The sequence below is a fragment of the Pelodiscus sinensis genome, chromosome 1 (assembly GCF_049634645.1).
Source record: "Pelodiscus sinensis isolate JC-2024 chromosome 1, ASM4963464v1, whole genome shotgun sequence".
Taxonomy (NCBI): Eukaryota; Metazoa; Chordata; order Testudines; family Trionychidae; genus Pelodiscus; species Pelodiscus sinensis.
In genome coordinates this window covers 137,232,305-137,259,782 of record NC_134711.1, presented here as the reverse complement: position 1 = coordinate 137,259,782, position 27,478 = coordinate 137,232,305, and the positions used below count along the sequence as shown (strand labels likewise).

The 27,478-nt window shown below is 46.9% G+C and overlaps 1 protein-coding gene across 3 annotated transcripts in view; it reads right to left on the bottom strand.

Annotated features, from left to right (window-relative positions):
• Window positions 1-4,067: 4,067 nt before the first annotated feature.
• Window positions 4,068-27,478, bottom strand: part of LOC102455180 (scavenger receptor cysteine-rich type 1 protein M160-like) — an 89,501-nt gene continuing 66,090 nt past the window's right edge. For all 3 annotated transcript variants that reach the window (XM_075903235.1, XM_075903243.1, XM_075903252.1), the window contains 7 exons: window positions 24,000-24,314; window positions 19,420-19,734; window positions 14,644-14,958; window positions 13,674-13,988; window positions 11,389-11,703; window positions 6,184-6,498; window positions 4,068-4,470 (listed from right to left, as the gene is read on the bottom strand). In XM_075903235.1, coding sequence (XP_075759350.1) covers window positions 4,466-4,470; window positions 6,184-6,498; window positions 11,389-11,703; window positions 13,674-13,988; window positions 14,644-14,958; window positions 19,420-19,734; window positions 24,000-24,314 — 1,895 coding nt within the window. In that variant the 3' untranslated portion in view covers window positions 4,068-4,465. The remainder of the gene's footprint in view (window positions 4,471-6,183; window positions 6,499-11,388; window positions 11,704-13,673; window positions 13,989-14,643; window positions 14,959-19,419; window positions 19,735-23,999; window positions 24,315-27,478) is intronic.

Here is a 27,478-nt window from a genome sequence, read left to right as displayed (position 1 = left end):
TGGGTTTCAGCTGCTATTAACTTTTTTATTAGATGCTATCGCTTTGCGGCTTGCCACTAATACTGTATTTTACACTGAAAAGGTGGAAATGAGGGGAAACAAGTGGTGGGAAAGAAACCACTTTCTTCCTTGTCTGTGTGTCTTGCTGATGAGCAGCTACATGCTGTGGTTTCTGCACCTGCAATTTACACTTTCAGGGGTTTAATCTTCATATTAATAAACTGAGGGAAACATTTTTATATGGCATTTAAATCACCTCTGGATCTTCAAACCCCAACACCACAGATGTTTCCTCCGTATCCCCATGCAGGGGGGTTTGGGGCTGAGAAGAAGTGGGGTGGTCTGGATTAGTGGATATATAACTATTAAGAAGTAGTGATTATGTAGTGAGTTATATAACTCCCCTTTGCATGTTTTAACATGCTTTACAGAATATACAAACTAAATCGATAAAGAGGTCTCTTTACCCTGTCCCCCTGCAGTCACTTCTGGACTAGAATATTGCAGACATTAGACAGGTTTCAAACCAGCCCTACAAACCAACTTCATACTAGGAGAAGCCTAGGAGAATACTAAATCCCATTGATGTGATAAAGAGCTTTAGGCAGAAGGTAATTATCAAAGTCGGAATTAAATCACAACACTTGTAAGTGCCAGGGTATCTCTAATCATCCCAAAACGTTACAGATAGAATTTGATGAAATTTTTCAGCCAGAATATTTTTCTCAAGAAAAAAAATACAGATTAGACTTGTCAGATATGCAGTCCTCCTCTAGGGACCCTGCGCTGCTGTGGCCAGCAAAGGCCCTCAGCTTCTCCAAAGAGGGATCCCTGTGCAGCTCCATCTGACATTCTGCTGCTAGGCTGGAGGGTTCAGCCCTGGAAAGATGTGCCTCAGTTACCCCACCTTGGGCTGGAGGTTCTGTCCTAATTCTGTCTAGCTCCACCCTTGGTGCTCCACCTACCCCCCTCCCCCATTTTGGGAGGTTCTGCATCCCTCTCTGGCTTTGGGTAAGGACTGGGGCACTTTGAGTGCCCTCTGGCCAGTTCACAGATTGTTACTCATTAGCACCTCAGTGGGTAGCTGATCCCCAACTTTCTTAGACTCCCATTTCAGGTGTGTCCTTGCGTCAGGCATCTTGACAAGGAGTCCGAACACTCCTCTCAGGATTTGGTAGGCATTGAGCACTAACTGGTCTGGGTCACCCACCTCCGGACATGCCAGTGTCAGCTCTGCACCCATGTCCCAGAACCCCCTGGGGATTGGCCTCCCCTGGCATTCTGGGGCACCGTGTGCTGGGCTTCCTGGAGTTGCTACTTTGAGGGAGTCTCCTGTTAATTCCCCTTCCGCGTCTCCCTCCTGCTCCTGTTCTACTGGACATAAACTCATCCACCAATGTCCCTGCACTACACAGATTTTTGGGCTTCCAGTGAGCCAACTACACCTTTAGGTCTGGAGGGCAAATGTCCTACAGCTGCTCTATTCCCACCAGCTTATATACATCCTCAGCTGGAGAGGCCCAGCACCCTTCCCCCACTTGTGGAGATATTCCCCCTACAGTTTGGCAACCTCCTTTTAGGTGACACCTGGGGTCTTGTGCATACCCCAGAACCATGTCCTGTCTGCCTGTGGGTCAGTTCACATGTCAGCACCCAGGCCTGCTTGATCAGCTCATAGTCCTTGGTCTCAATCCCATCCATTTGGCTGAATGCTGCAATGGCCTGGGGCCCTATCAGGGGATCAGACAGCGGAGCCCATCTGTGGGGTTAGTCTGGGGCAGATCACAAGCCCTCTCCAAGGCTGTGAGGCAGGCATCAATATCCTCCCCTTCTTTCACTGGGCAGCAGCTTGGAGTACAGTTTCCCCCCAGTGCTGCCATCTCCACTTACCCCTGGGCAGGTACTCTTGGCCCATCTCCTCTCCAACTTCAGCTCATGCTTCTGCTGCTCTGCACGGTCCTCTCGCGCTCTCTCTGTCCACCAGTCTTTGCTTCTCTGGGGAGAACTCGGATTGGGGGTCCCCTGTGCTGACTGGGGAGTCAGGTCTGATAGAGTCCTGGCTGGTACCCTGACTACCCCATGGATATTCTCCAGCTCTCTGAGCATCCCTGGAGCCCCACTGGGATCTGGAGCCTGTAGCTCCAACTGGTCAGTCTCCATGAGCTAAGCCATCAGCTGCTCCTTAGTGAGCCTACCCATGCTCAGCCCTCCCCCTACACAGACGTACCAGGTCACTGTTATGGAGCTGGTTATAAGCCTCTTCCTTGATGATTCCTTCAATATCCTTGTTTCTTGCTGGCAGCCGCTCACCCAACAGGGTGCACCCCAAACCATCCCCTGCTACCACATTGTCACAGCTCACAGGTCATGTCCACACTTGGTCTGTTGGTCACTGGGTGGAACCACCAACAGTGTGACTGCCTCTTCTTGGGGAGTCCATTCTCTTCCAGGGGTTCCTCAACTCCACCTCCTGGGCCAGCGACTCTCCTGTCTGTGCCCTGGCCCCCCTCAGGGGTCCACTCCCTCTGGACCCCCGGGGCCTCCACTCCCAGAGGAAATAGTGCAAACTTGTTCTCAAGACCAGAGTGACTCTCAGCCACCATAAAAAGAGGAAGGTTTATTGAGCTTTGAATGCAGCAAAGGATCCCTCAGGCCTGTAAGCCTGTCCCTTCCTCCAGCCCAGCATGTCTGAGTCTCCCCTGCAGCGAGGTGGGCTCTGCTTGCTCCCTCCCTGTAAGGTTTAGAAATCCCTTTCCTCCAACTGAGCCTCTAATATCTCCTACAGCAGCCCCTCCCCTGTCCATTGTCTTCTATCCAGGCAAACAGGGTCCCCTGGGTCCCTCTCCTCTCCTCCATCCATTGTTCTCCTTAGCTGGAGCCAGCTGGGCAGGTCACAGAGCTCTCCTCTCTGCACCCCATAGTCCTCCCTCTGGCCAGAACTGGCTATGCCCTCCAACCTGGGTCTCCCAATCACCAGTCTTTGAGGATCCAGTCTTGTGCTGCTCCCTGTAACAACAAACTTCCTCTTCCCTCACCAGTAAACACCCAGGGACACTGAGGGTTCCCCTTGCATGTAACCCCTTTAAATCCGCACAAATCCCCCACGTTATCACAGGCCCTTTCCAAGTGTGGGGCCAGTGTGGCAGTGCATTAGTATTCCTGGTACTGAAGCTCAGAAACATTTTTCCTTTTGATCAGGCACTTCTGACAGATCATATGCACTGCCATACACAGCTTCCTCAGCCCCCAGTTTTCTCATTGAACCGTACACACACGTGGGTTTACCAGTGTCCACAGTGAGCAGAAATTTCATGGTGATCAGTGGAAATTCCCCACAGATTTCTCTACTTCCTCATCCAAACATTTCTATAGCCATGTCTCCAGGATAATCCTGTTTCACCAGTCACTGGCCTGCAGTTTAGTGGCAGCTGCAGACTCTACAGTTTAGTGCTTCCCTTCTCTATGCCAGCATTGGGCAATAATTGTTTGCCAGGGGCCTGGCCCTGGGACATGCTGGAAGGGGCGGGTCCTGAAGCAGAAGGGGCAGGGCCAAGATACTTCGCTGGTTCCCCACCCACAGACCATGACTGGTCTGGGGGCAGGAGAGTGCGTGAAGTCTTTGCCCCTGCCAATCAGGTGTGCTTGGACCTCACAGCTTCCCTGTCCGTCCCCCTCCCTTTCCTGTTGCTAATGGCCAAGGGAATGCTGGGAAATGCAGTCCTTCCCCTGCTCCAGGGCCAGCTCTCTAGGCAGGGAACTGACCAAGGAACTGCAGCTGCCAGGGTACCTTGGACTCTTAGCTCCCATGCTGTATCCACATGCTGCTCTGTGCAGGCTGCCACAGCGCTGGGAGAGCGGAGGAAGTAACTGAAGCTTCTCCAGAGCCTGGGCCTGGTACCACCTGGTAAATCCTCCACTGGTGCTAGGGAGGAGGGAGCTGCTGCAAGTGGTTGGTGTCCCATCACTTTTCCTCACAGAGGTGACACTTGCTTTGCAGTTTTTTTTAATCTCTTGGCCACATGTTCCCTGGAAAGCTGCCCAATTCATTTCAGGACAGACGCATCAAATCTTGGTAAAAGATTTTAATAAGGAAAAAGGAGAAATTCAACTGAAGAAATTATATGAATAAAAAAGCAGGAAAATTCCACACTGTTTGATCAATGAAAAAATTATAGAAAAAAAATGATAAAATGTAGCAATTTTTCCTAGTTTTTTTAAATTATTGTTTCCTGCAATTTAAGATTCTCTGAATAGTATTATGTCACCAGGACAGAGCCGAGCTCTTCTCAGAGAAAGTAGCTGATCATACAGAATTTGCGGTCTCATGTTCTACTTTATCTAAATGCAGTTATTCCTTTATTAATTATCCAGGGAGGCAGTCTTCGGATTCTTCATCGTCTGAGTCACGGAGAGGTTTGCCTTTCACCAACCCAGAGCCATTTTCACTTCTTAGTGCGTGCAGATTCTAACCTGCAAATATTTGATTAAACTATATTATATATATATATATAATATAAAATATATCAATATAATTAATTTACCCATTCTATTTTAGATGGAATCATATAACAAGGCCATGCACCCTACAGTATGGATAAGATGGCCCTCTTTTTTCTTCCAACTGGGCCCATAATGAGTTTTGATGTGTTATATTTCTGGTCATCTCAATAAACAATTGGTTTGAAAACCCTAGTAAGGTTTGCTGAGTGACAAATCTTATGCGTCCTGTCATGTATAAAACTCAAGCAATTAAAAGCAAAGGACTGAGTATAATAAGTAGATCACAGGTTTAAGAGTAAAAGAGAGGAGTTGGCTTCTTGGTTGGGGGCTACTGGCAGACCGTCCAATGGGAGGATAAAACCAAGGAGAACTGCAGTAAAGAACCTCACCATCAAGAAGCATTTCAGAGAAAAAGTGAAGAGGATGGCTCAGAGAAGCACCTTTATTCTCCTGACAAGAGCCTGTCCAAGCTTTGGAAAACTTTGCAAAATAGATATGGGCAGTTTGTATACATTGTCAACCTGTGACATTTAGAAAAATAGAACTCATCTGCCAGGAGAATACAGCACCACTGAGTAGAAAGGTTTCCAAAATCCCAGTGGTTAGGCAACCAGCCAAGCCTAGGCCTAGACCAACTGGATGTCTAATAATGACAGCAAGTTTTCAAAGACCAATTCTACTTCTTTTCTGAGGACTTTTCTGCATGATGGATGCTACAGTGGCATAGCTAAGATACTAAACTATGCCATTATAGCACCATAAGGTAGATGTTTCCTAACCGATTAAAAGATTTTCTACATTGCTGTAGGTACTCCACCTCCACAAGCAGTTGTAGCTAGAACAACTGAAGCATTCTTCTATGGATCTAGTTTAGTCTACACTCATAAGTTAAGTTGGTATAGCTACAGCACTCAGGTTGTGAATTTTTAGATGATTTAAATATAATAATCTAAATTTTAAGTGTAGATCAGGCCTTGGTTCCCAGACTTGGGTGTCTAAATCCTCAACAGAGAATCCAAGGGAGGCCCTGTAAAAATTCCCCTCTATCTAAAGAGGAAACCCACTTAGAAGAGTGTGGAATTTCAGAGGACTCTTTACCACACATTGCAAGTTAGGCTATGCAATAGGGGCAGATTTCCAAGTGCTCTGCTTGCTACAAACCTCTGCTATTCCAGGTGTCTTGAACAGAGATTATCATTGGTGCTGAATTATGTGGTGAAATTTGTGGTATGCTCAGTAAAATGAGAAACACACCTCACTTTTGATCCAAATATGGATGGAAATCTACCTTCAGGAGCTGAATGGTCAGTTCTCATTCCACAGGAGCAACTGTCAGAAAGAATCCTGGAGGGAGGTTCCAAAGAGGATGGAGAGAGGCTGTTCTCAGTAGTGACAGATGGCAGAACAAGGAGCAATGGGCTCAAGTTGCAGTGGGCAAGGTCTAGGTTGGATATTAGGAAAAACTCTTTCCCTAGGAGGGTAGGGAAGCACTGGAATGGGTTACCTAGGGAGGGGGTGGAATCTCCTGAGGTCTCTTCTAGCCCTATGATTCTATGACCAGCAGGAGGCTCTCTTCTGTCACACAGAAATATCTTTTCCTGCTACTGCTTCTCTGTTAGTTAGCACGCAACCTTATATGAAGTTCCTGTTAACCAGATTCAATACAATTTTCAAAGTACAAACCTGAGCAGGTAACTCCAGCATCTTCACTATGTTTGCAGTTGTGCTGGCCCCAGCCTCTGGAAGAACACTTCCGGAGATCTGACTCATTCCCAGAGCAGTTCACATCATCCAGCCAGATCTGCCCAGCTCCTTCCCCATAGTGAGCAGACCCAGTTGCTCTGGTGGCCTGTCCACATCCCAATTGTTTGCAAATGACACTGGAGTCCGACAGGTCCCAGGAATCATCACAGACTGTTCCCCAGGTGCCATTGTAATAAATCTCCACTCTCCCAGAACAGCGACTTGTCCCATTCACCAGCCTGATCAGCCAGGTTTCTGTAAAAATAAATCTGAGCTGTTAATTCATCATAGTCCCTAGTGGAAAAGAGTAATATTTGGCAAAATTTCAGAAATAAAATATCTGAGGTAGCATCACTGATATCTTCATTAATTACTGAATTTGCCATCTCATATGTGAAGATGTTACTATCTATCAGACAAGTCTCCTCTTCTACATACTTGGCACGTCTCATCCCCACAGGCACTGTTCCTCATTCAAATGCAGGGGGATTATAAATGAGTCAAACCCCACACTCATGAGACTGGCTTAAAAACATGACATAAAAATAATAAATCACATTATCTTCTGCCTGTCTTCTGATTTAAGTACATTGTGGGTAAGGCAAACACAAAGGAGAAAGCAGTTTTTTAAAAAAAAAAAAAGTTAAACTGGCTGTGACCCAGAGGGAGGGAATCATTTGTGGATCACTATTCTGTGGCACCAACTCTCATCAGGTTGACTGTGCTCTGTATCTCACACAATGTTATCATGATACTTATCCAAAAGGCAGCAGGCAATATATCACTAGACAACTAATAACTAACTCGATGATTAATACTCCCATGTGATGTGTGTACAGTTAGCCTACAAAAATTATACAGATGTACTGGAAATATGTGACTAAAATGTGTTTAACCAGGCATGTCAGGGGAAGTTAATAAATAGATTTTTTTTCCAAAGAAAAGGGGCATACAACCCTGAATGTGGCCAAAGACAATAGGCTAGTCATTTATATGGGAGACTGAAAGAAGATAATTTGCATTGCAAAAAATCACAAGTGGGGAAAAAGCCAGCAAATTGTCCACACCCGGAAGGGGCAATTAATTGTATCTTACGATACACTTCAGAAGAATACATCTCAAAGATTTACTGGATAGTAAAGAGAGGAGGCAAGAACCCCTAAATTATCCTTCATCTAGGCCTGATAGCCTAACCTCCCTGACCTGGCTTCCAACTGAGAAGCAAAAAAGCACCTCACTCATACTCATGTCTCCAACCCCACCGAGGAGGAGGGGGTAGAAGAGAGAGGGAAGTAGTTCCAGGCTTCGGAGACTTGCCATGCATTGGATCAAAGTAAGCCAGAGGCTAGATTTGGCCTGCCGGCCATAGGTTCCTCACCACTGATCTAAGGTGTCAAAGAAACCAAGAGCTTTGGGCTCTGGGATTGGATCCCTGGCTAATAACTACTTTTTATCCCAATTCTTTCTATTTTGTATAACTCAATTAGCTATTCTTTGTTACTAGACTTCATCTTGTTTTATTTCATAGACAAGCTAACAGGTAAATGCTATATACTGGCTCCAATTAAATTTTGCAAATTTGCTTTTAATTTTAAATTGTGACATTAAACTCCATATTCTTTATGAAAATATGCTTACGATAGAATATTACCTAACTGAGAAATGCTTTATGCAAGATGGCTCATGTTGCAAAGGTTGTGATTTACTGAATGTAATTATCCCATTTGTATCATTTCTGTATCTGAAACTAGGATTGCTGACCATGTCAAAGGTGCTACTTTGGTTGACACCCACTATTAGCCTTCAGGTACAACAATGAAAAAGCCAGACAGGGTTGGTGGCCCATTAGCAAAGCAATGGGCTGTGAAAGAGATCTGTCCTCCTGAGGATGCTTGAGACAGCAAAATGGCTGCCATAGCCCTGCAGAGACAGGGTCCAGGTCATCTGAGACTGGACACTCCTCTCTCCTTTTGGAATGCCAGTGGTTTTCCACTGGGAGACAAAGCATTCCTGCCTTACACAAAAGCCATATAAGGTAGGGGAATGATATCATCATGGTTCCCTTTTATCTCTCCACCCAAAGAGGAAGACACCTGGAAGCAAGAACTGAACTAGGGGAAGAAGAGTTAGTCCCAAGCTGGAAGGGTGTCCAACTTATAAGTAATCATACATGAGGTCTCATGCTGCAGGCTGGTGCAGCTGACTTTCACGACTTTCTGTAGCCTACCTGTAACAACTGCTAGGGTGAGAAATTATTATTTGCAACTAGTTTCTTTATTTGATTAATCAATCTTAGTTGGCATGCTTACTCTTATTTGCTTAGTAAGAGAGGAGACAGATTTCATATGCATTTGTAGGTTTGGACTCCATGGGAGGTGAACACCTGACTGATGAGGCAAAACCCTAAAGCTGATTCTTCCCAAAGCTGAGCTTAGTGTCTCCCAAGATGGGGGCAACCTGTCCCATAAATGATTTTAAACAATTAGTTAAATATTATTATTATTTAAGAAATATTTAAGATGTTTTTCTTGTAAAACAAAAATATTTTGCTTCTCATTTTCCCAGGACAATCTTAAGATTACTTAAAATATAATGCGCCTTAACTTTTCTCCCTTCCCTTTTCACTAAAATTATGGCTTTTAAATTTCTTGCCATGGTAACAACCAGTTTTAGTGATACAATTTCTCCACATTTCTGCGTTGTAGCTGCCACCAAAACAGGTCAGCATCTCATGTGTTCCAAAGGTTCTCCAGGACTCTACACACATTCTTTGGAGGGAAAATTCAATTACCACTGCACACAGACTCTTCATTCAACAGTGATAGAAATGTAGCCATGTTAGTCTGGTGTAACTGAAGCAAAATGCAGGACAATGTAGCACTTTAAAGACTAACAAGATGGTTTATTAGGTGATGAGCTTTTGTGGGCCAGACCCACTTCCTCAGATCAAATAGTGGAAGAAAATAGTCACAACCATATATACCAAAGGATACAATTAAAAAAATGAACAAATATGAAACGGACAATTTAACAGTCTGCGGGTATGTCTACACTACAAAGTTAGTTCGAACTAACAGAAGTTAGTTCGAACTAACTTTCCTAGGCGCTACACTAGCGCTCCGCTAGTTTGAACTTAATTCGAACTAGCGGAGCGCTTAGTTCGAACTAGATAATCCTCATTTTACGAGGATTAAGCCTAATTCGAACAAGCTAGTTCGAATTAAGGGCTGTGTAGCCCCTTAAATCGAACTAGTGGGAGGCTAGCCCTCCCCTGGTTTCCCTGGTGGCCACTCTGGCCAACACCAGGGAAACTCTATTGCCCCCCTCCTGGCCCTGGACCTCTTAAAGGGGCACGGGCTGGCTACGGTGCCCGTGCCAGGTGCAAGCCTGCCAGCACCCAGCCAGCAGACCCTGCACCTGGCACGGATCGAGCCAGCCACCTGATGCCCCCCAGTCCTCCCCCTCTTCCCGGGACCAGGCTGGCGGCTCCCGGGAGCTTGCCCGGGACCGCAAGAGGCGTGCACCCGCCTGGGCCACACAAGCCTTTGCACTCTTTTCTTAGGGAGCAAGGCAGTGTTGCCGACTATCACAATTTCCTCTTGAGTCTTGTGATAACTAATGTTTTGTTTAAACACCAGCTCCTGGAGGCAAGTGATTCCACTCCATTCCATGCTTTCTTTAAAGAAAGCCATTCATGTTTACAGAGAAAGCCTGAAACTGAAAACGGTGTGTATCCAAAGACTCAAAAAGAAGAAAGCGTGCACACACACGCACGCACACACACACTCTCTCTCCCCCCCCCCCCCATACTGGTAATGAGAAGCCCCTGACTGAGAGGAGAGAGACACTCCACATGTTCCCCGTGTACAACAAAGCCTATGTGGAACTAACCTAGTAGATTTTGTGTACTTTAGCCCTGCGGGCAGATGGCAGGAGGACTGGAATGCAGAATATAGAATAGCAGATTTACATTAAATCTCTGGAAAACCTTCCTCATTTAAAAGAGCAGTAGGACAATGGAAAGGATTGCCTAGGGAGGTCATGGAGGCACCTTCACAGGAAGTTTTTCAAAGGAGGCTGGACAGCCATCTGTCTTAAATGGTATAGATACAACGAATTATGAATCTTGACAGGTGATTAGACTAGATGACCCTTGTAGGCCTTCTAACCCAGGAGTGGGCAATCATTTTGATGGGGGGGCCACTCCAAGATTTTGATAAGTGCTCAAGGGTCACACTTTTCTGTGGAGGAGGTTGGGTGCAAAAGAGGGCTTAGATTAGATGACTAGAGTGAAGGAGAGCGTATGGGGTCTGATAAGGAATTTTGACCTGGGACAGAGGATTGGGATGCAGAGTCTGGGATGGGATATGAGTGTAGAAGAGGATTCTGGCCTGGGGGAAGCATGTAGAGGGGAGAACAGGTTCGGGGGGAGGGAGGGGAGAGTTATGACCTGGGAGAGGGAGTGTGCAGAGGATTTGGGCCGTGACCTGGGGCAGGACGGGTGGTGACCTCGGACAGGGAATTGGAGTGCAGGAAGAGGTGGGGTGCCATGTGCAGGCACTGGTTGGGAGACTCTCACCTAGATGACTCCTGGCCAGAATCTCAGTGGAACTCTCAAACAGGCTCCTGCCCTGCCACAGCCTCAGTCTCAAAGCGGCTGGCTGCTCCATGTGGCTCTCTGCACTGTGCAGTGGGATTGGGAGGTGGCTGCGTGCTGAGAGATTGTGCTGGAGGTAGGGGCAGTGTGCAATGCTTCTTACCTCCTGCCCCATGTGCCAGGCAGACAGCCACATGGAACAGCCAACTGCTTTCCGTGGCATGGGACTACTCCATGCCTGAGGGTCCTAGTGGGGCAGGCTGGATTGAAAGGCTTGCCAGGCTGGATTCAACCCACGGCCATATCTTCATTGTCCCATTCTAACTCCATGGTTCTATGATTTTATGATTTCAAAGCTTATTATGTTTAGTCATTTCCTAATTTTTGGTACCTGGTTACCATTCCAAAGGACTACATGTCCAAAGAATTGTGTGACCAGAAAGGAGATTCTTGACTGGCACACTGAGGTTCTTCTCATTTATGACTTCTCTATTAGTTAATACCCACACTTCATTAATCAGATTCAATACAGCATCCACAGAACAGACCTGAGCAGAGAACTCCAGCATCTTCACTGTGCCCACAGTTATGCTGACCCCATCCTCCAGAGGAGCAGTCCTTAAGATGGGATTCACTTCCAGAGCAGCTCACATCATCCAGCCAAATCTTCCCAGATCCCTGCCCATAATGAGCCGAGCCAGGTGCACTGATGGCTTGTCCACATCCCAGTTCTTTGCAAACAACACTGGCATCAGATAAACCCCAGGAATCATCACAGACTGTCCCCCAGGAGTCACTGTGATAAATCTGCACTCTCCCAGAGCAACGATGTGTCCCATTCACCAGCTTAATCAGTTTGCTTCCTGTAAGGAAGAGTTCCAGATATTAATGTCATATTCCTATGAACTTTGGATAACTTAAATTAATTCAAGTTAGTGTGGCCTGAAATTATTGACTCTATGATGCAAAAAGAATTAGCTGAAGAAATCTTGGAGCCATTGGCAATAATATTTTCAAACACATGGAAAAGAGGAAAGGTCCTGGAAAACTGGAGAAGGGTTAACATAGTATCCATGTTTAAAAAAGGGGGGTGGAGGAGGAAGAGCTAGGGACTTACAGGCCAGTCTGCCTGACCTCAATACCTGGAAAGCTACTGGAGCAATTTATGAAATATCGTATAATGTCTTCCATGTGTGAATACTTGGATGATGAATCACGAGCACCAAGCATAGTTTTACAAAGCATAGTGTCACACAGTAGCAGGTTTGATGGATAGGGAGAATATGGTGGGCATAATATAGCTGGACTATACCACTGTTTTTGACACACTCCCACATGACTGATAAGTAAACAGGGGAAATATGGACTTGGAGGAACTATCATTAAGTAGCTCTATAATTGGTTAATCAACCTCAAACAAAGAGTGACTCTCAAGGGAATGGTGTCAAATGAGAGGCAGGTCTCAATCAGGGTTATACATAGATATGTTCTGGGTCCAGAGTTATTTCACAGTTTTATTAATGACACACATGTAGGAACAGAGCTTACTGCTCAAATTTGCAGATCACTCAAAGCTGGGAGATGTCACCCGACTTGAAGGGAAGGAGTACTAGCTGGGCAGCCATCTAAGAGTAAGCACTGTGGGTATGTCTACACTAGCCCCCTAGTTCGAACTAGGGGGCTAGTGTAGACATACCCTATCTCCCCACCCAAGAGCCTCCAGCCACCGAGGTAACCGACTGAGCAGACCTGAAAGACTCTGCTCTGCCTCACCCATTTGCGACTGCCCCACATGAAGGAATCTAGGACAGTAGCAAGGCATGGCCCAAGATCCAAGAGGAATTCCACAGGAAACAAGTTACACAGCTAACTAGACTAGTGCCTATGCCCAGAACTGAACAGGTGGGTAGGAAGTAGCCCAGGGCCATGGATTCTGACTCCCTGTCGCTCCTTTTTCCTCCCAGACTCTGGGCTTCACTGGTTTTAGTTTCTGTTTGCACGGTCAGTGTAACAGTGTTTTCTCTTCCAGAGCAGCAAAAAGGTTTGTTTTCTCACACTGACTTCTACTTCTTCTGTTGCTAGAGGCAGCACAGGTAGCCCATCCTCATTGCCACTTTGTTATATTGTTTGGAGTTACCGAGTTTAGAAAGAAATTGCTTGAAACACAGAGAGTTGCAGCAGTTGCAAGTTTTCAATTTATTCCACAACACAGAACTAGCTAGAATCAGCCAAAATTGGTTGGCCTTACCCCTTATGACCTAACTCAGTTACTATAACAACAAGATCTATCACTATGACAACCTACTATGCAACAATGTGCAACACACCGGGAAGCATATGACCAAAGGGTTATCATCACTGGACACAGAGAGAAGAACCCATCAGCACACCACACTGGTAACTTCTGACCTCACAGATTATCTAGGGAGGTTATGGAAACTCCTTCACTGTAATTTTTCAAAGGATGCTGGATAGCTGTCTATATTGGATAGTTTAAACACAACAAATCCTACACCTTGGCAGGATAGATCAAATGACCCCCGAAGTCCTTTTTAACTGGATGATTCTATGATTCCAAATCTCATAATTGTTAACCAATTTCCTGTTTCATAGAGTCAGAATCATTATTTATGAACACTTGGGTGTGACAGTGTTAGAAAGGCAGGTTACAATTCCAAAAGACTATATGTCAAAAGAATTGAGGGACCAGCAAGAAGATTCTCCAGTGGCGTACTCAGGTTCTTTTCATTTCATGCCTTTTCTGTTAATTAACAGCCACCTTTTATATTAACCCATTATTAATTAGAATCAATACAGCATTCACAGAACAGACCTGAGCAGAGAACGCCAGCATCTTCTCCATGCCCACAGTTATGCTGACCCCATCCTCTGGAGGAACAGTTCTGAAGTTTGGATTCACTTCCGGAGCAGCTCACATCATCCAGCCAGATCTGCCCATATCCCTGCCCATAATAAGCGGAGCCAGGCGCATCAATGGCTTGTCCACATCCCAGTTCTTTGCAAACAACACCAGCATCTGATAGATCCCAGGAATCATCACAGACTGTCCCCCAGGAGCCATTGTGATGAATTTCAATTCTCCCAGAACAATGATCTGCACCATTCATCAGTCTGATCTGTTTGCTTCCTGTAGGAAAAAAATTGAGACAGTAATGTCATATTCCAATAATCTCACTCATTTAAATACATTCAAGTCGATGGGGCCCAAAGTTGTTGCCCTGAAGTGCAAAAGGAATTAGCTGAAAAAAAATGGAGCCACTGGAGATAACATTTTCAAACACAGACATAACAGGAGAGGTTGTAAACATAATACCCACATTTTAAAAGGAGAAAAACAAAGAGCTAGGGAACTACAGGTAAGTCTGGCTGTCTTGGATATCTGAGAAGCTTCTAGAGCAATTTATAAAATAACGTATAATGTCTTGAGTGGTTCAGACACATCTTGGTAGGAGAATAGATTAAATGACCCCAATGATCCCTTCCAACCCTATGGCTTTATGATTCTACAACTTGGAATCACATATTTTTTAATCAATTTCCTGATTTATGGGCTCAACCTCATGATTTCTGTACTCTTGTGTTGGCAGCCTTGCAAACACTAGTTATATTTCCACAGTAATATATGTAAAAAAAATCCCCCAAGCAACCCCATATTACATGCAAGGAGATTCTCCAGTGGCATCCTCAGATACCTCTTGTTCTATGGTCTCTCAAATTGTTAACACCCACCTCTTCTATTAACCCATTATTATCAGATTCAATACAGCATTCACAGAACAGACCTGAGCAGAGAACTCCAGCATCTTCACCGTGTCCGCAGTTATGCTGACCCCATCCTCTAGAAGAGCAGTTCTTAAGATGGGGTTCACTTCCAGAGCAGCTCACATCATCCAGCCAGATCTGTCCAGACCCCTGCCCATAATGAGCTGAGCCAGGTGCACTGATGGCTTGTCCACATCCCAGTTCTTTGCAAACAATATTGCCATCAGGTATTTCCCATGAATCATCACAGACTGTCCCCCAGGATCCATTGTGATTAATTTCCACTCTCCCAGAGCAACGATCTCTCCCATTCACCAGTCTGATCTGTTTGCTTCCTGTAGGAAAATGTCCAGCTATTAGTACCTTAATTCTGTCTATGACCTTCTGACTCATATGGATAAAGACAGTGGGCCCCAAAACTACTGACACTAAGAGGCAAAAGGAATTATATGCATAAATCTTGGCACCACAGGCAATAAGATTTCCAAACACTTGGATGACAGGAGACACCCTGGAAAACTGGAAAAGAGATAACATACTGCCGACTTCTAAAAAGGAGAAAAAGGAGGAGGTAGGGAACTGCAAACCAGTCTCTGCCAAACCACAATACCTGGAAAGCTACTAATGTATAATGTCTTCCATGTGTGAATACTTGGATGATGAATCACTAGCACTCAGCATAGATTTACAAAGAGCATATCATGCCAAAATAGAATCATAGAACCATAGAGCTGGAAGAGACCTCAGAAGGTCATCAAGTCCAGCCCCCTGCTCTAGGCAGGACCAATCCCAACTAAATCAACCCGGCCAGGGCTTTGTCAAGCCGAGACTTAAACACCTCCAGGAATGGAGACTCCACTACTTCTCTAGGTAACCCATTCCAGTGCTTCACTACCCTCCTAGTGAAATAGTTTTTCCTAATATCCAACCTGGACCTCTCCCACCACAACTTGAGACCATTGCTCCTTGTTCTGCCATCTGTCACTACTGAGAACAGCCTCTCTCCATCCTCTTTGGAACCTCGCTTCAGGAAGTTGAAGGCTGCTATCAAATCCCCCCTCACTCTTTGCTTCTGCAGACTAAACAGACCCAACTCCCTCAGCCTCTCCTCATACGTCATATGCTCCAGCCCCCTAATCATTTTGGTTGCCCTCTGCTGGACCCTCTGCAATGCGTCCACATCCTTTTTGTAGTGAGGGGCCCAGAACTGGACACAATACTCCAGATGTGGCCTCACTAAAGCCGAATAAAGGGGAATAACGACATCTCTGGATCTGCTGGCAATGCTCCTCTTAATGCAACCTAAATATGTCATTAGCCTTCTTGGCTACAAGGGAACACTGTTGACTCATATCCAGCTTCTCATCCACTGTAACCACCAGGTCCTTTTCTGCAGAACTACTACTTAACTGGTTGGTCCCCAGCTTGTAACTGTGCTTGGGATTCTTCCGTCCCAAGAGCAAGACTCTGCACTTGTCCTTGTTGAAACTCATCAGATTTCTTGTGGCCCAATCCTCCTCAGCAGGGATGCTGGACGAAATGCGCTACCGTCCCTGGCATGCGCTCAGCTCTCGGGGTATTGCTCGGTGTGTCCGACTGTTGTGGATGGCCTCCCTAGTTGGGGCTGTTACTGGGGCTGAAGCAGCTGCTGCCAGAGTCGCTGCTCCTGGGGTGGCTGTGGCTGATGCTTCAGCAGCAGTGGTGGCTGCTGCAGCTGCTGAAGGGGAGGCTCAGGAGCTCCAGCCTGAACTCCTTCTCCCCTGGTGGTCCACCCCAACTGAGCTGCTCTGCTGCCTCATATGCTGCTCCAGCACTTGGAGCATGCCCAGTCTGGAAAAAAGGGCGGGACTTCCTCCACCCACAGAGTCTTAGCCCCATCCCCTTCAGTGTGGGGTACACTCTCCCCTTCACAGGCTGTTTTTATTGCCTCAGATGAAAGGCAAACAGTCAATGGATTCAAACTACAGCATAGCAGACTTAAATTAACTCTGAGGATACATTTTCTAATTGAAAGATGAGTTCATCAATGGAACAGAAAGGGTCATGGAAGCTCCTCAACAGGAACTTTCAAGAGAAGGCTGGATTGCTGTCTGTCCTGTATGGTTTAGACACACCAAACCCTGCATGTTTACTGGAGGATAAATTAAATGTCCCCTATACTCCCTTCTAACTTATGGTTCTATGACTTGGAATCCCATGATTTTTTATCAATTTCCTCATTAATGGGGCTTGACTCATGACTCTTGAGCACTTGGGATGGCAGAATTGCAAAGGCTGTTTACCATTCCACAGAAATAAATGTCAAAAGAATCATGTGACCAAGGGGATTCTTCATTGGCATATTCTGATTCTTCTCATTGTATAGCTTCTTAGTTATGGTGAGTATGTTTCCCTATCCTGAACATGGGACCATCTGCTAAAATTACTTGTATTCAAGCAAGTTAAACAGCAATCAAATAGAACTATGAAGTACAAACCTTAAAATTAATATCAAGTTGAGTAAACCGCTGTTTAAAGAAATACTGTGTAGTTGGAGTCTTTTTATTTACCTTCTTATCTTTAAGACTTTAAGGTTCACATGGCAAGGAGAGTCACTCACGCCACTCGTACATGGAGAAAGGTGACTTACATGTGTTTCCATTCATATCTCTCATGTGGGGATAGGTGAACAACTGACTGAACCCTCTCTGCCCTGTGCTCTCCACTCTCCTGTCTGATTGTACCCATGGGACGGGCCTACCTCTCCTGGTACCTGACGCTGCATCTTCCCAAGGCAATACGGGGAGATGCACATGGGAGGCACTTTTCTATCAAGGTTCACACCAGAATGCTGAAGGCAACAGCTTTCTGCACTGTGGGGGATGCAAGATACATGAGATACTTCTAGCCACAGAGGATGGGGGTGGGAAGAGATGCCTGGTCCTTGTTTTTGCAGAGCTGATCTTTTTTCCTCACCTCCTCTGTGGCTAGAAGCAGCTTGCCCCTTCCTGCCAGCACAGAGTTGAAAGGTAGCTAACACTTCCAGGTTACTACTGGCCACTAACATAACTCAGCTGCTTCCAGTCACCTGCTGCAGTGCAGGCAGGAAGAGGTTTAACCCTAAGGTTGCAAAGGACCAGCAGGGACCAGGGAGCCTCACTGCAGGGTCTTCAGCAAACTTGGTCAGAGAGGTAGTTCATTGGAGGCAGTGGCTAGTGGATGAAGCAGCCTGTACTCATAGGGGACGGACCCAGGGCTGGCTGTGGGAGTGTTTAAAGAGGACGCGAAGCAGTGTCCCTCTAATTTTATCCACCTGTGAATGGAATTAATTTTCTTATGCGCACCAGTGTGGAGGTGTTGTGTGACAAAATTTGTGTGGTGGGGGGTACTGCCCAGGGGTTCTGAGTGTGGGAGGGAGCTCAGGCTGGAGGCAGAGGGTTGGGGCACAGGACTGTGAGGTTTCGAGATGGGGCTCTATGGTGGGGCTGGTGTTGAAGGGCTCAGGGCTGGGACAGAGGGTCGGGGTCTAAGAACTGTGGGTGAACGTGCAAGTCTGGATTGTGGCTGGACATGATGGATTTGCAGTACAGAAGGGGGCTTCAGGTTTGTGGAAGGGCTTAGGTGTGGGAGTTAGGGTGCAGGAGGGGGTACAGGCTCTGGGCTGGGTGTGTGCATTTTGGGGTGCAGGAGGATGCTCAGGGATGGGGAGGGGTTCCAGGTGGGACAGAGGGTTGTGCCTCAGGCTTACCTGAGAGACTCCCTGATGAGATCGTGGCAACTCAGTGCTGGAGCTGCATGGCCATGGCAGCTCCACTCTGGGGCCAGTTGGGAGGGGCTGCTTTACATTGACCATGGCAGCTTGGTGCTGGGCCCAATAAGGAGGGGGCTCCTCCCCTCTGGCCCCAGCAGTTTCAGGGCTCAGGGAGAGAGATTTCTCCCTGCTATAGCCCTGAGCCCCTGTCTGGGGGAAGGGGCTGCAGTGGAATAGGTCTGAATAGGCTGGAAATCGCTCTCTGTGTTCCTCCAGTGCCACTGTGCCAGCTGTGTGCAGGGGTTTGGCACATGCAGTGCTCTGGATCCTCTTGGCCCATGCCCCAGACCAGAGGGCTTTCCCAAGGCACTGACCCAGCCAGAGGCAGTGGGGGAAGGAAGAAAGAGCCAGGCTGAGCTGAGCACTCTGGCCAGAGGCTTGTTCTGCACACAGTTCTGGGAGTAGGATGCACCATGCTGGAAGGAATATAGAGGACCACCAGGACTGGGGCTGCTGAAGCGTCTTGGCAGAGAGATACTAGGGAGAAAAGAGGTACGTAGAGAGCTGATGCATGAGCAGCAGAGGTGACACTTTACCAGCCACTTCCTGCACCTGCCCATGTACACCAGAATCCACATCTCATAGCACTCAGCCAGTGCCAGCCAGAAATGGGGCGTGAGAGCAAAGCCCTTCTAACCAAGAGCTAACGTGTCGAGGGCTTCTACTTTTGAACAAGCAGGTGGAGCAACCAGCTTTACATGCCACATCTTCGACCTGCCACCTTCCTTGCATATCCACCTTCTTGGCCAGCTACAGGAACCCCCTACTCACCAACAATGGGCAGGTGACTGGTGAACAAGGATCTGACCACCGGAAGGACCTGAAAGTTCGATGGGGTGGATGACAGAAAATACAGGAAAATTTTCCCGTTTTTAAAGAAAAAGTTGGGATACCTGCAAAAGGGCTTAAATATAGGGTTGCTCTTTTAAAAACAGGATATCTGGTCACCTTTCTCGTATATTAATACATTATTAAAAATATTCTACATAGCATTCAGAGAACAGACCTGAACAGAGAACTCCAGCATCTTCACCATGCCAACAGTTATGCTGACCCCATCCTCCAGAGGAGCAGTTCTGAAGTTTGGATTCACTTCCAGAGCAGCTCACATCATCCAACCAGATCTGCCCTGATCCCTGCCCATAATAAGCAGAGCCAGGTGCATCGATGGCTTGTCCACATCCCAGTTCTTTGCAAACAACACTGGCATCTGATAGATCCCAGGAATCATCACAGACTGTCCCCCAGGAGTCACTGTGACGAATCTCCACACGCCCGGAACAACGATCTGGCCCTTTCATCAGTCTGAGCTGTGTGCTTTCTGTGGAAAAATTCCAGATATTAATATCATATTTCTGATTATCTCCTTAAAATGTGAATGCAAGTCAGCAGGGCCCATTGCTAATGACATTAGGATGCAAAAGGAATTAGTTAAGGAAATCTTGGAGCCATTGGAAATAATATTTTCAAACAGATGGATAAGAGGAGCGGTCCTGGAAGACAGGAGATAGGTTACATTGTACCTGCCTTTAAAAGATAAAAAGAAGGAGACCAGTCTGTCTGTCATCAATACCTGAGAAGCTACTAGAGCATTTTATAAAATAACTAGAATATTTGCCTGACATTGCTTGGGTTCTTAACTCAATTAATTTTTGTTTTTCTTAATTTAAATCATTGCTGTGAGATGGGCCTCGGGAGTCACTGCCCCAAGGGAAAGAGGACTACCTCAGCCCTCTCTCACACAGCAGCTCGGGCCAGGTGAGACGTGCCTGTCCATGGCTGTTGTAGCTCCAGCAGGCACAAATGGGGGACGAGGCATATATCCTCTGTCGAGGCAGGTCCAGATTCTTCTGCCTCCTGCATTGTGCATGTTCCCCTCGCTCCCTGATGAAGGGAAACACCCAGAAATGTTCCTATATGAATTGGGGTGGGGAGAGTGGGAGGAGCTTGAGTAATAAGAACATAAGAACGGCCATACTGGGTCAGACCAAAGGTCTGTCTAGCCCAGTATCCTGTCTGCCGACAGTGGCCAGTGCTAGGTGAACCAGAGGGAGAGAACAGAATAGGTAATCAGCACAGGATTCCTCTCCTGTCATCCATTTCCAGCCTCTGACAAACAGAGGCTGGGGCACCATTCCTTACCCATCCTGGCTAATAGCCATTTATGTACCTAACCTCCATGAATTTATCTAGCTCTTTTTTGAACCCTGTTAAAGTCCTGTTTCACAACATCCTTTGGCAAGGAGTTCCACAGGTTCACTGTGCACTGCACAAACGAAAACTTCCTTTTGTTTGTTTTAAACCTGCTACCTATTAATTTCATTTGGTGACCTCTAGTTCTTATGTTATGGGACCAAGTAAATAACTTTTCCTTATTCACTTTTTCCACACCAGTCATGATTATATAGACCTCTATTATATCCCCTTTAGTCTCCTCTTTTCTAAGCTGAAAAGTCCAAGTCTTTTAAAACTCTTTTCCTATGAGACCTGCTCCAAACTCCTAATAATTTTTGTTGCCCTTTTCTGAACCTTTTTCAATATCAATATATCTTTTTTGAGATGAGGCGACCACGTCTGTATTTAGTATTCAAGATGTGGGCATACCATCGTTTTATATAGATGCTATAAGATATTCTCTCTCTTATTTTCTGTCCCTTTTTATATAATTCCTAACATCCTGTTTGCTTTTTTGACTGCTATTGCACACTGAGTAAATGTTTTCTGAGAACTATCCACAATTACTCCAAGGTCTCTCTTGAGTAGTTATAACTAAATTAGTCCCCAACATATTATATGTATAGCTGTGATTATTTTTTCCAATGTGCATTACTGTCCCTCCCTAAAGGAGGCCTGATGGGTGGGACTGCTTGGGGTTGGGGCAGTCCCAGATGGGGAGATGGGTGTGCTCCCCAGCCTGGTCCTTTTACCTGCCTGGTTATTCTGTCTTTTATGATAAGCAATCCCATTCCACTCAGATCCCATTTTCCTGGCATAACCAAACATTAGAACATAACATAAGAACCTAAGAATGGCTGTACTGGGTCAGACCATAGGTCCATATAACCCAGTAGCCTGTCTACCGACAGTGGCCAGCACCAGGAGCCTCAGAGGGGATGGACCAAAGACAACGATCAAGCAATTTGTCTCGTGCCAACTGTCTCCCGCCTCTGACAAACAGAGGCCAGGGACACCATTCCTACCCCCTGGCTAATAGCCTTTTCTGGACCTAACCTCCATGCATTTATCTAGCTTCTCTTTAAACTCTTTTATAGTTCTAGTCTTCACAGCCTCCTCTGGCAAGGAGTTCCACAGGCTGACTATGATCTGTGTGAAGAACTTTTGCTTATTAGTTTTAAACCTGCTACCCATTAATTTTATTTGATGTCCTCTAGTCCTTATATTATGGGAACTAATGAATAACTTTTCTTTATTCACCCTCTCCACACCACTCATGATTTTATAGACCTCTATTATATCCCCCCTCAGTCTCCTCTTTCCCAACTGAAAAGTCCCAGTTGCTTTAGCCTCTCCTCATATGGGACCAGTTCCAAACCTCTGATCATTTTAGTTGCCCTTTTCGGAGCCCTTTCCAAGGCCAAAATATCTTTTTTTGAGGTGAGGAGACCACATCTGTACACAGTACTCAAGATGCGGGCATACCATGGTTTTATACAGGGGCAATAAGATATTGCCTTATTTTCTATCCCTTTCCTAATAATTCCTAACATTCTATTTGCCTTTTTGACCGCCGCAGCACACTGGGTGGACGTTTTCAGAGAACTATCCACGATAACTCCAAGATCTCTTTCCTGATTTCTTGTAGCCAAATTAGCCCCCATCATATTATATGTATAGTTGGCATTATTTTTTCCAATGTGCATCACTTTACACTTATCCACATTAAACTTAATTTGCCATTTTGTTGCGCAACCACTCAGTTTGGTAAGATCTTTTTGAAGTTCTTCACAGTCTACTTCTGTCTTGACTATCTTAAACAGTTTAGTATCATCCGCAAACTTTACTACCTCACTGCTTGCCGCTTTCTCTAGATCATTTATGAATAAGCTGAATAGTACTGGTCCTAGGACTGATCCTTGAGGGACACTACTAGTTACCCCTTTCCATTCTGAAAATTTACCATTTATTCCTACCCTTTGTTTCCTGTCTTCTAACCAGTTCTCAATCCATGAAAGGACCTTCCCACTTATCCCATGACAATGTAATTTACACAAGAGCCTTTGGTGAAGACTCTGTCAAAGGCTTTCTGAAAATCTAAGTATACTATATCTACTGGATCCCCCTTGTCCAAATGTTTGTTACCCCCTTCAAAGAACTCTAATAGATTAGTAAGACATGATTTCCCTTTACAGAAACCTGTTGACTTTTGCCCAACAAATTATGTTCTTCTACGTGCCTAACAATTTTATTCTTAACTATTGTTTCGACTAATTTGCCCAGAACCGACGTAAGACTTACTGGTCTGTAGTTGCCCAGATTGCCTCTAGAGCACTTTTTAAATATTGGTGTCACGTTAGCGATCTTCTAGTCAGTAGGGATGGAAGCCAATTTAAGGGATAGGTTACAAACCACAGTTAACAATTCTGCAATTTCCCATTTGAGTTCTTTTAGAACCCTTGGATGAATGCCATCCGGTCATGGTGATTTGTTGACGTTAAGTTTTTCTATTTGTTCCAAACCTTATCTTGCTTTTAATTATGATAAGTGGAAACTGCATACTGAATTTGCTGGACCTGCTCTTACCATTTAAGAGGATATTTTTTAAGTTTTTCCATTTAAGAGGAGTTCTTGAGCAAACAGAGAAACTCTCTGAAATGTATTAGTAGATGTATAATGTCTTCTATTTGTAAATCACTATCAATTTACAAAGAGCATATTATGCCAAACTAGCTTGATTTCCTTTTTCACAGGGTAACAGATCTAGTAGCAGAACACTGAACTGGTAAAAGAGCAATTCTAGAGGTAATGAAATCATTTAACAGGCCTGGGTATATACTGTCAGTTTCTGAATTTACTGAAATAATCTGAAGGATGTTAGTTTAAAATTTGTTTTAAAAATATTTCACTAGTGTGTTGCTGAAGATTATAAAATCACCTCTCTAAAAATCATAACACCCCCTTCCCCGGCTGCCTTCAGATACAGAGGCACCATTTTAATAGTACTGCATAGGACCCCATAAATCCTGAGGACATACTGCGGCTACAGGTGAGCTTTGGTTTGTATGCGCAGATGCTCGTAAATTGAATGTCTGTCACTCGGCGAATCCCTGTAGTATCTTCTAAGCTTACGGTTCTATGATCCTGCGATTTCAAATGTCATCATTTTTAACCAATTTCTTGATTTATAGGGTCTGACTCATTATTTCTGAACTCTTGGGTTTGGCAGGGTTGCAAAGGCTGGTTACCATTCCACAGGAATATAAGTCAAAAGAATTGTGTGACGAGCAAGGAGAGTCTCCACTGGCATGTGCAGGTTCTTCCCATTTTATGGCTTCTCTATTAGTTAACACCCCCCTCTTATGTTAACCCATTATTAATCAGAATCAATACAGCATTCACAGAACAGACCTGAGCATAGAACGCCAGCGTCTTCTCCATGCCCACAGTTATGCTGACCCCATCCTCTGGAGGAACAGTTCTGAAGTTTGGATTCACTTCCAGAGCAGCTCACATCATCCAGCCAGATCTGCCCTGATCCCTGCCCATAATAAGCGGAGCCAGGTGCATCGATGGCTTGTCCACATCCCAGTTCTTTGCAAACAACACCAGCATCTGATAAATCCCAGGAATCATCACAGACTGTCCCCCAGGAATTATTGTGATGTATCTCCACTCTCCCAGAGCAACGATCTGCCCCATTCACCAGTCTGATCTGTTTGCTTCCTGTAGGAAAAAATTCCAGATATTAATGTCATATTTCTATGATCTGTGGATAAATTTAAATAAGTTTAAGTCAATGGGATGTTAGGATGAAAAAGGAATTAGCTGAAGAAATCTTGGAGCCACTAGCAATAATATTTTTCAAACACATACATGGCAGAAGAGGTCCTGGAAGACTGGAGAAGGGTTAACATAGTAACCATGTTTAAAAAGAAGAAAAAGGAAGAGCTAGGGAACTACAGACCAGTTCACCGGACCTCAATACCTGGGAAGCTACTAGAGTAATTTATAAAATATTGTAGAATGTCTTCCATTTGTGACCACCTGGTGTCTGAATAACTAGTATTCAACATAGATTTATGAAGATCATCTCATGCCAAATAGCTTGATTTCCTTCTTTCATGGGATGGCAGGTTTGATGGATAGGAGGAATATGGTGGACATAATATAACTTTGCTATACCACTGTTCTTGTGTTACCTACCAGCTCTGTGTTGTTGGAGAGGCAGGGTGTGATGCTCATGGAGGACACCCGTCCCCAGGCCTCTGTTTGAACCAAAACCAAAACAATGAAAAAGGCAGGGAAAGACAGACCTAAACCCCTCTAGACACGCGTGATAGAATAAAGGAAACACCCCAGTCTCATCTGCATTGAAAATAGAACAGACAGACAACTACATTGGCATACAGAATGGAGAACAGCACTTCCACTGAACTGTGGGATTCCGAAAGCAGAAGAGCACTGCCTGGTGGGAAATCTCTGCTCCAGATGTTAATGAACCCTGGTGGGGGATGCCGCCTACCCACTGCAGCCGTGGCTGATGAAGCCCTGGCAGGAGGGATTGAGGTGCCCCGTGTAGGCCTTCAATGCCAGGCTGAGCAGGGCCCGCATCGTGGTGGAGGGGGCCTTCGGGCGACTGAAAGCCCGCTTTCGATGCCTCCTCACCCGCCTGGACCTGGCCGAGCACAACATCCCTCCCGTGGTGGTGGCATGTTGTGTGCTCCACAATTTATGTGAGAGAAAGGGGGAGGCTTTCCTGCCAGCCTGGATGGCGGAGGCTGACCGCATGGCTGGACACTACGGTCAGCCCTGCACCGCCGCCATCCGGGAAGCCCAGCGGGGGGCCGTCCGGATCCGGGAAGCCCTGCGGGAGAGCTTCCAGGTGGAGGAGGAGGACTGACCTCTCCCTTGCATGCCCCACTGGGGCCTTCTTCCACCCTACCCCCCTTCCCCTTTCCCCTCCCTACCTACTGTCAAATAAAGACACCTGTTTTTCAACCAAAAACGTCTGTTTATTTCACATAACTGGGGTGGGGGGAGGGAGGAATGAGGGTGGGAGAGGGGAGGGGGAAACCTGGGACGAGGGAGCTGGAAGGGGAGGGAAGGGAGGAAGGGAAAGGAAAGCTCAGGGGTGGGAGTCCGGCTGCCTCTCCCGTCTCGCCACACTGCGGGTCCGGGGGCGTCGGTGGGAAATGGTTGTGGAGGGTGGGGCAGGAGGGACGGGGGGTGTGGAGGAAGCAGGAGCGGGAGCAGGAGGGGGAGCTGGGGAAGCAGGGGGGACAGGGGGGCAGCAGGGGGATTAGCAGGGAAAGCAGGAGCAGGAGCAGGAGGAATTGGGAAGCGGTCGAGCAGGCTCTGGAGGTGGCCTCACAGGGCACGGCCCTGCTCCTCCAGGGCCTCCAAACTCCTCCGGCGCAGCCTCAGGTCCTCCTGGACCCAGTGGTCCTGGGTGCGGAGCTGGTGATCCATGAACCGGAGGTGCTGCCTCTGGTAGTCCTCCTCATTCCTGACTCTCCTGCTTGCCCGGGCATGGGCAGCTGCTGCAGGCGGTGTGGTGCGCTCTGCATGCCCAGGTGCTGCGGCTGTGGTGCAACAAGACCAGCGGTCAATTACCCCAGGGGCCCAGGTGTGTGAAACCCAGCTCCCCTCTGCAAGGCCAGGGCCCCTGCAGGATCTCCAGCTGCTGCTCCGTGGTGGGCAAGGCCCAGGCGCACGGTCCCGGGGCTCCCTCTCGCCCCAGCCCCCTGTACACATAAGGGGAGCACGATGGTACTCACAGGTGGATGCCTCCCCGGCCTCGGACGACACAGGTGAGCGGCTCTGTGGGGTGCCTCGGGGGTCCCGGGTCCTGGGCAGGCTGCCGGCAGGCTCCTGGCTCTCGGAGCCCTCCTCCTCCGTCTCCTGGAGCAGACCCTCTGCCCCTGGGTCTATCACGTCCTGGGGGGCAGGGATGGCATGAGCCCCCAGGAGGCGGTCCAGGGCGTGGAAGTGGGGACAGGCCTCCGAGTCGGCCCCTGGCAGGCAGGCCCGGGAGTAGGACTGCCGCAGGTCTTTGATCTTGCAGCGCACCTGCTCCCGGCTGCGCTGGTGGCCCCTGGCGGCCAAGCTGGCCACCATGCGGCCGTAGACAGCCGCGTTCCTGTGGCTAGTGTGGAGATCGTGGACATTGGAGGCTTCCCCCCAAACCTCGATGAGGTCCACGATCTCCGCACTTGACCAGGCGGGCGCCCGCCTCTTGCGTCCCCGGGCAGGCTCCTGGGAGCCGCCAGGCTGGTCCTGGGGAGCAGTGGAGGGCTGGGTGTCCTCAAGTGGCTGGCTCATGGGTGTCAGGTGCAGGGTGTGCTGGCACGGATGCTGGCAGCCTTGCAACTGGCACAAACTGTGTAGCCAGCCCGTGGCCCTTTAAGGGCTCCGGGGCCGGGAGGGGGGCAATAGAGTTTCCCTGGTGTTGGCCAGAGTGGCCACCAGGGAAACCTGGGGAGGGCTAGCCTCCCACTAGTTCGAATTAAGGGTTTACACAGCCCTTAATTCGAACTAGCTAGTTCGAACTAGGCTTAATCCTCGTAAAATGAGGTTTACCTAGTTCGAACTAAGCGCTCCGTTAGTTCGAATTAAGTTCGAACTAACGGAGCGCTAGTGTAGCGCCTAGGAAAGTTAGTTCGAACTAACGGATGTTAGTTCGAACTAACTTTGTAGTGTAGACATACCCTGATATAGAGGCAATAGTGTGGGGTGCCAGGCGGGACCAGGTCCACGAGGGGAGCGGGTTTAAAAACAGCTCCTCACACAGACCAGCTGCCTGCTGCCCTGCACTGCTGCCTCTCATACAAAGGCAGCAATAGAGAGGGGAATGTGTGTAGTCATTAGGATTAGCCAATAAGACCCAT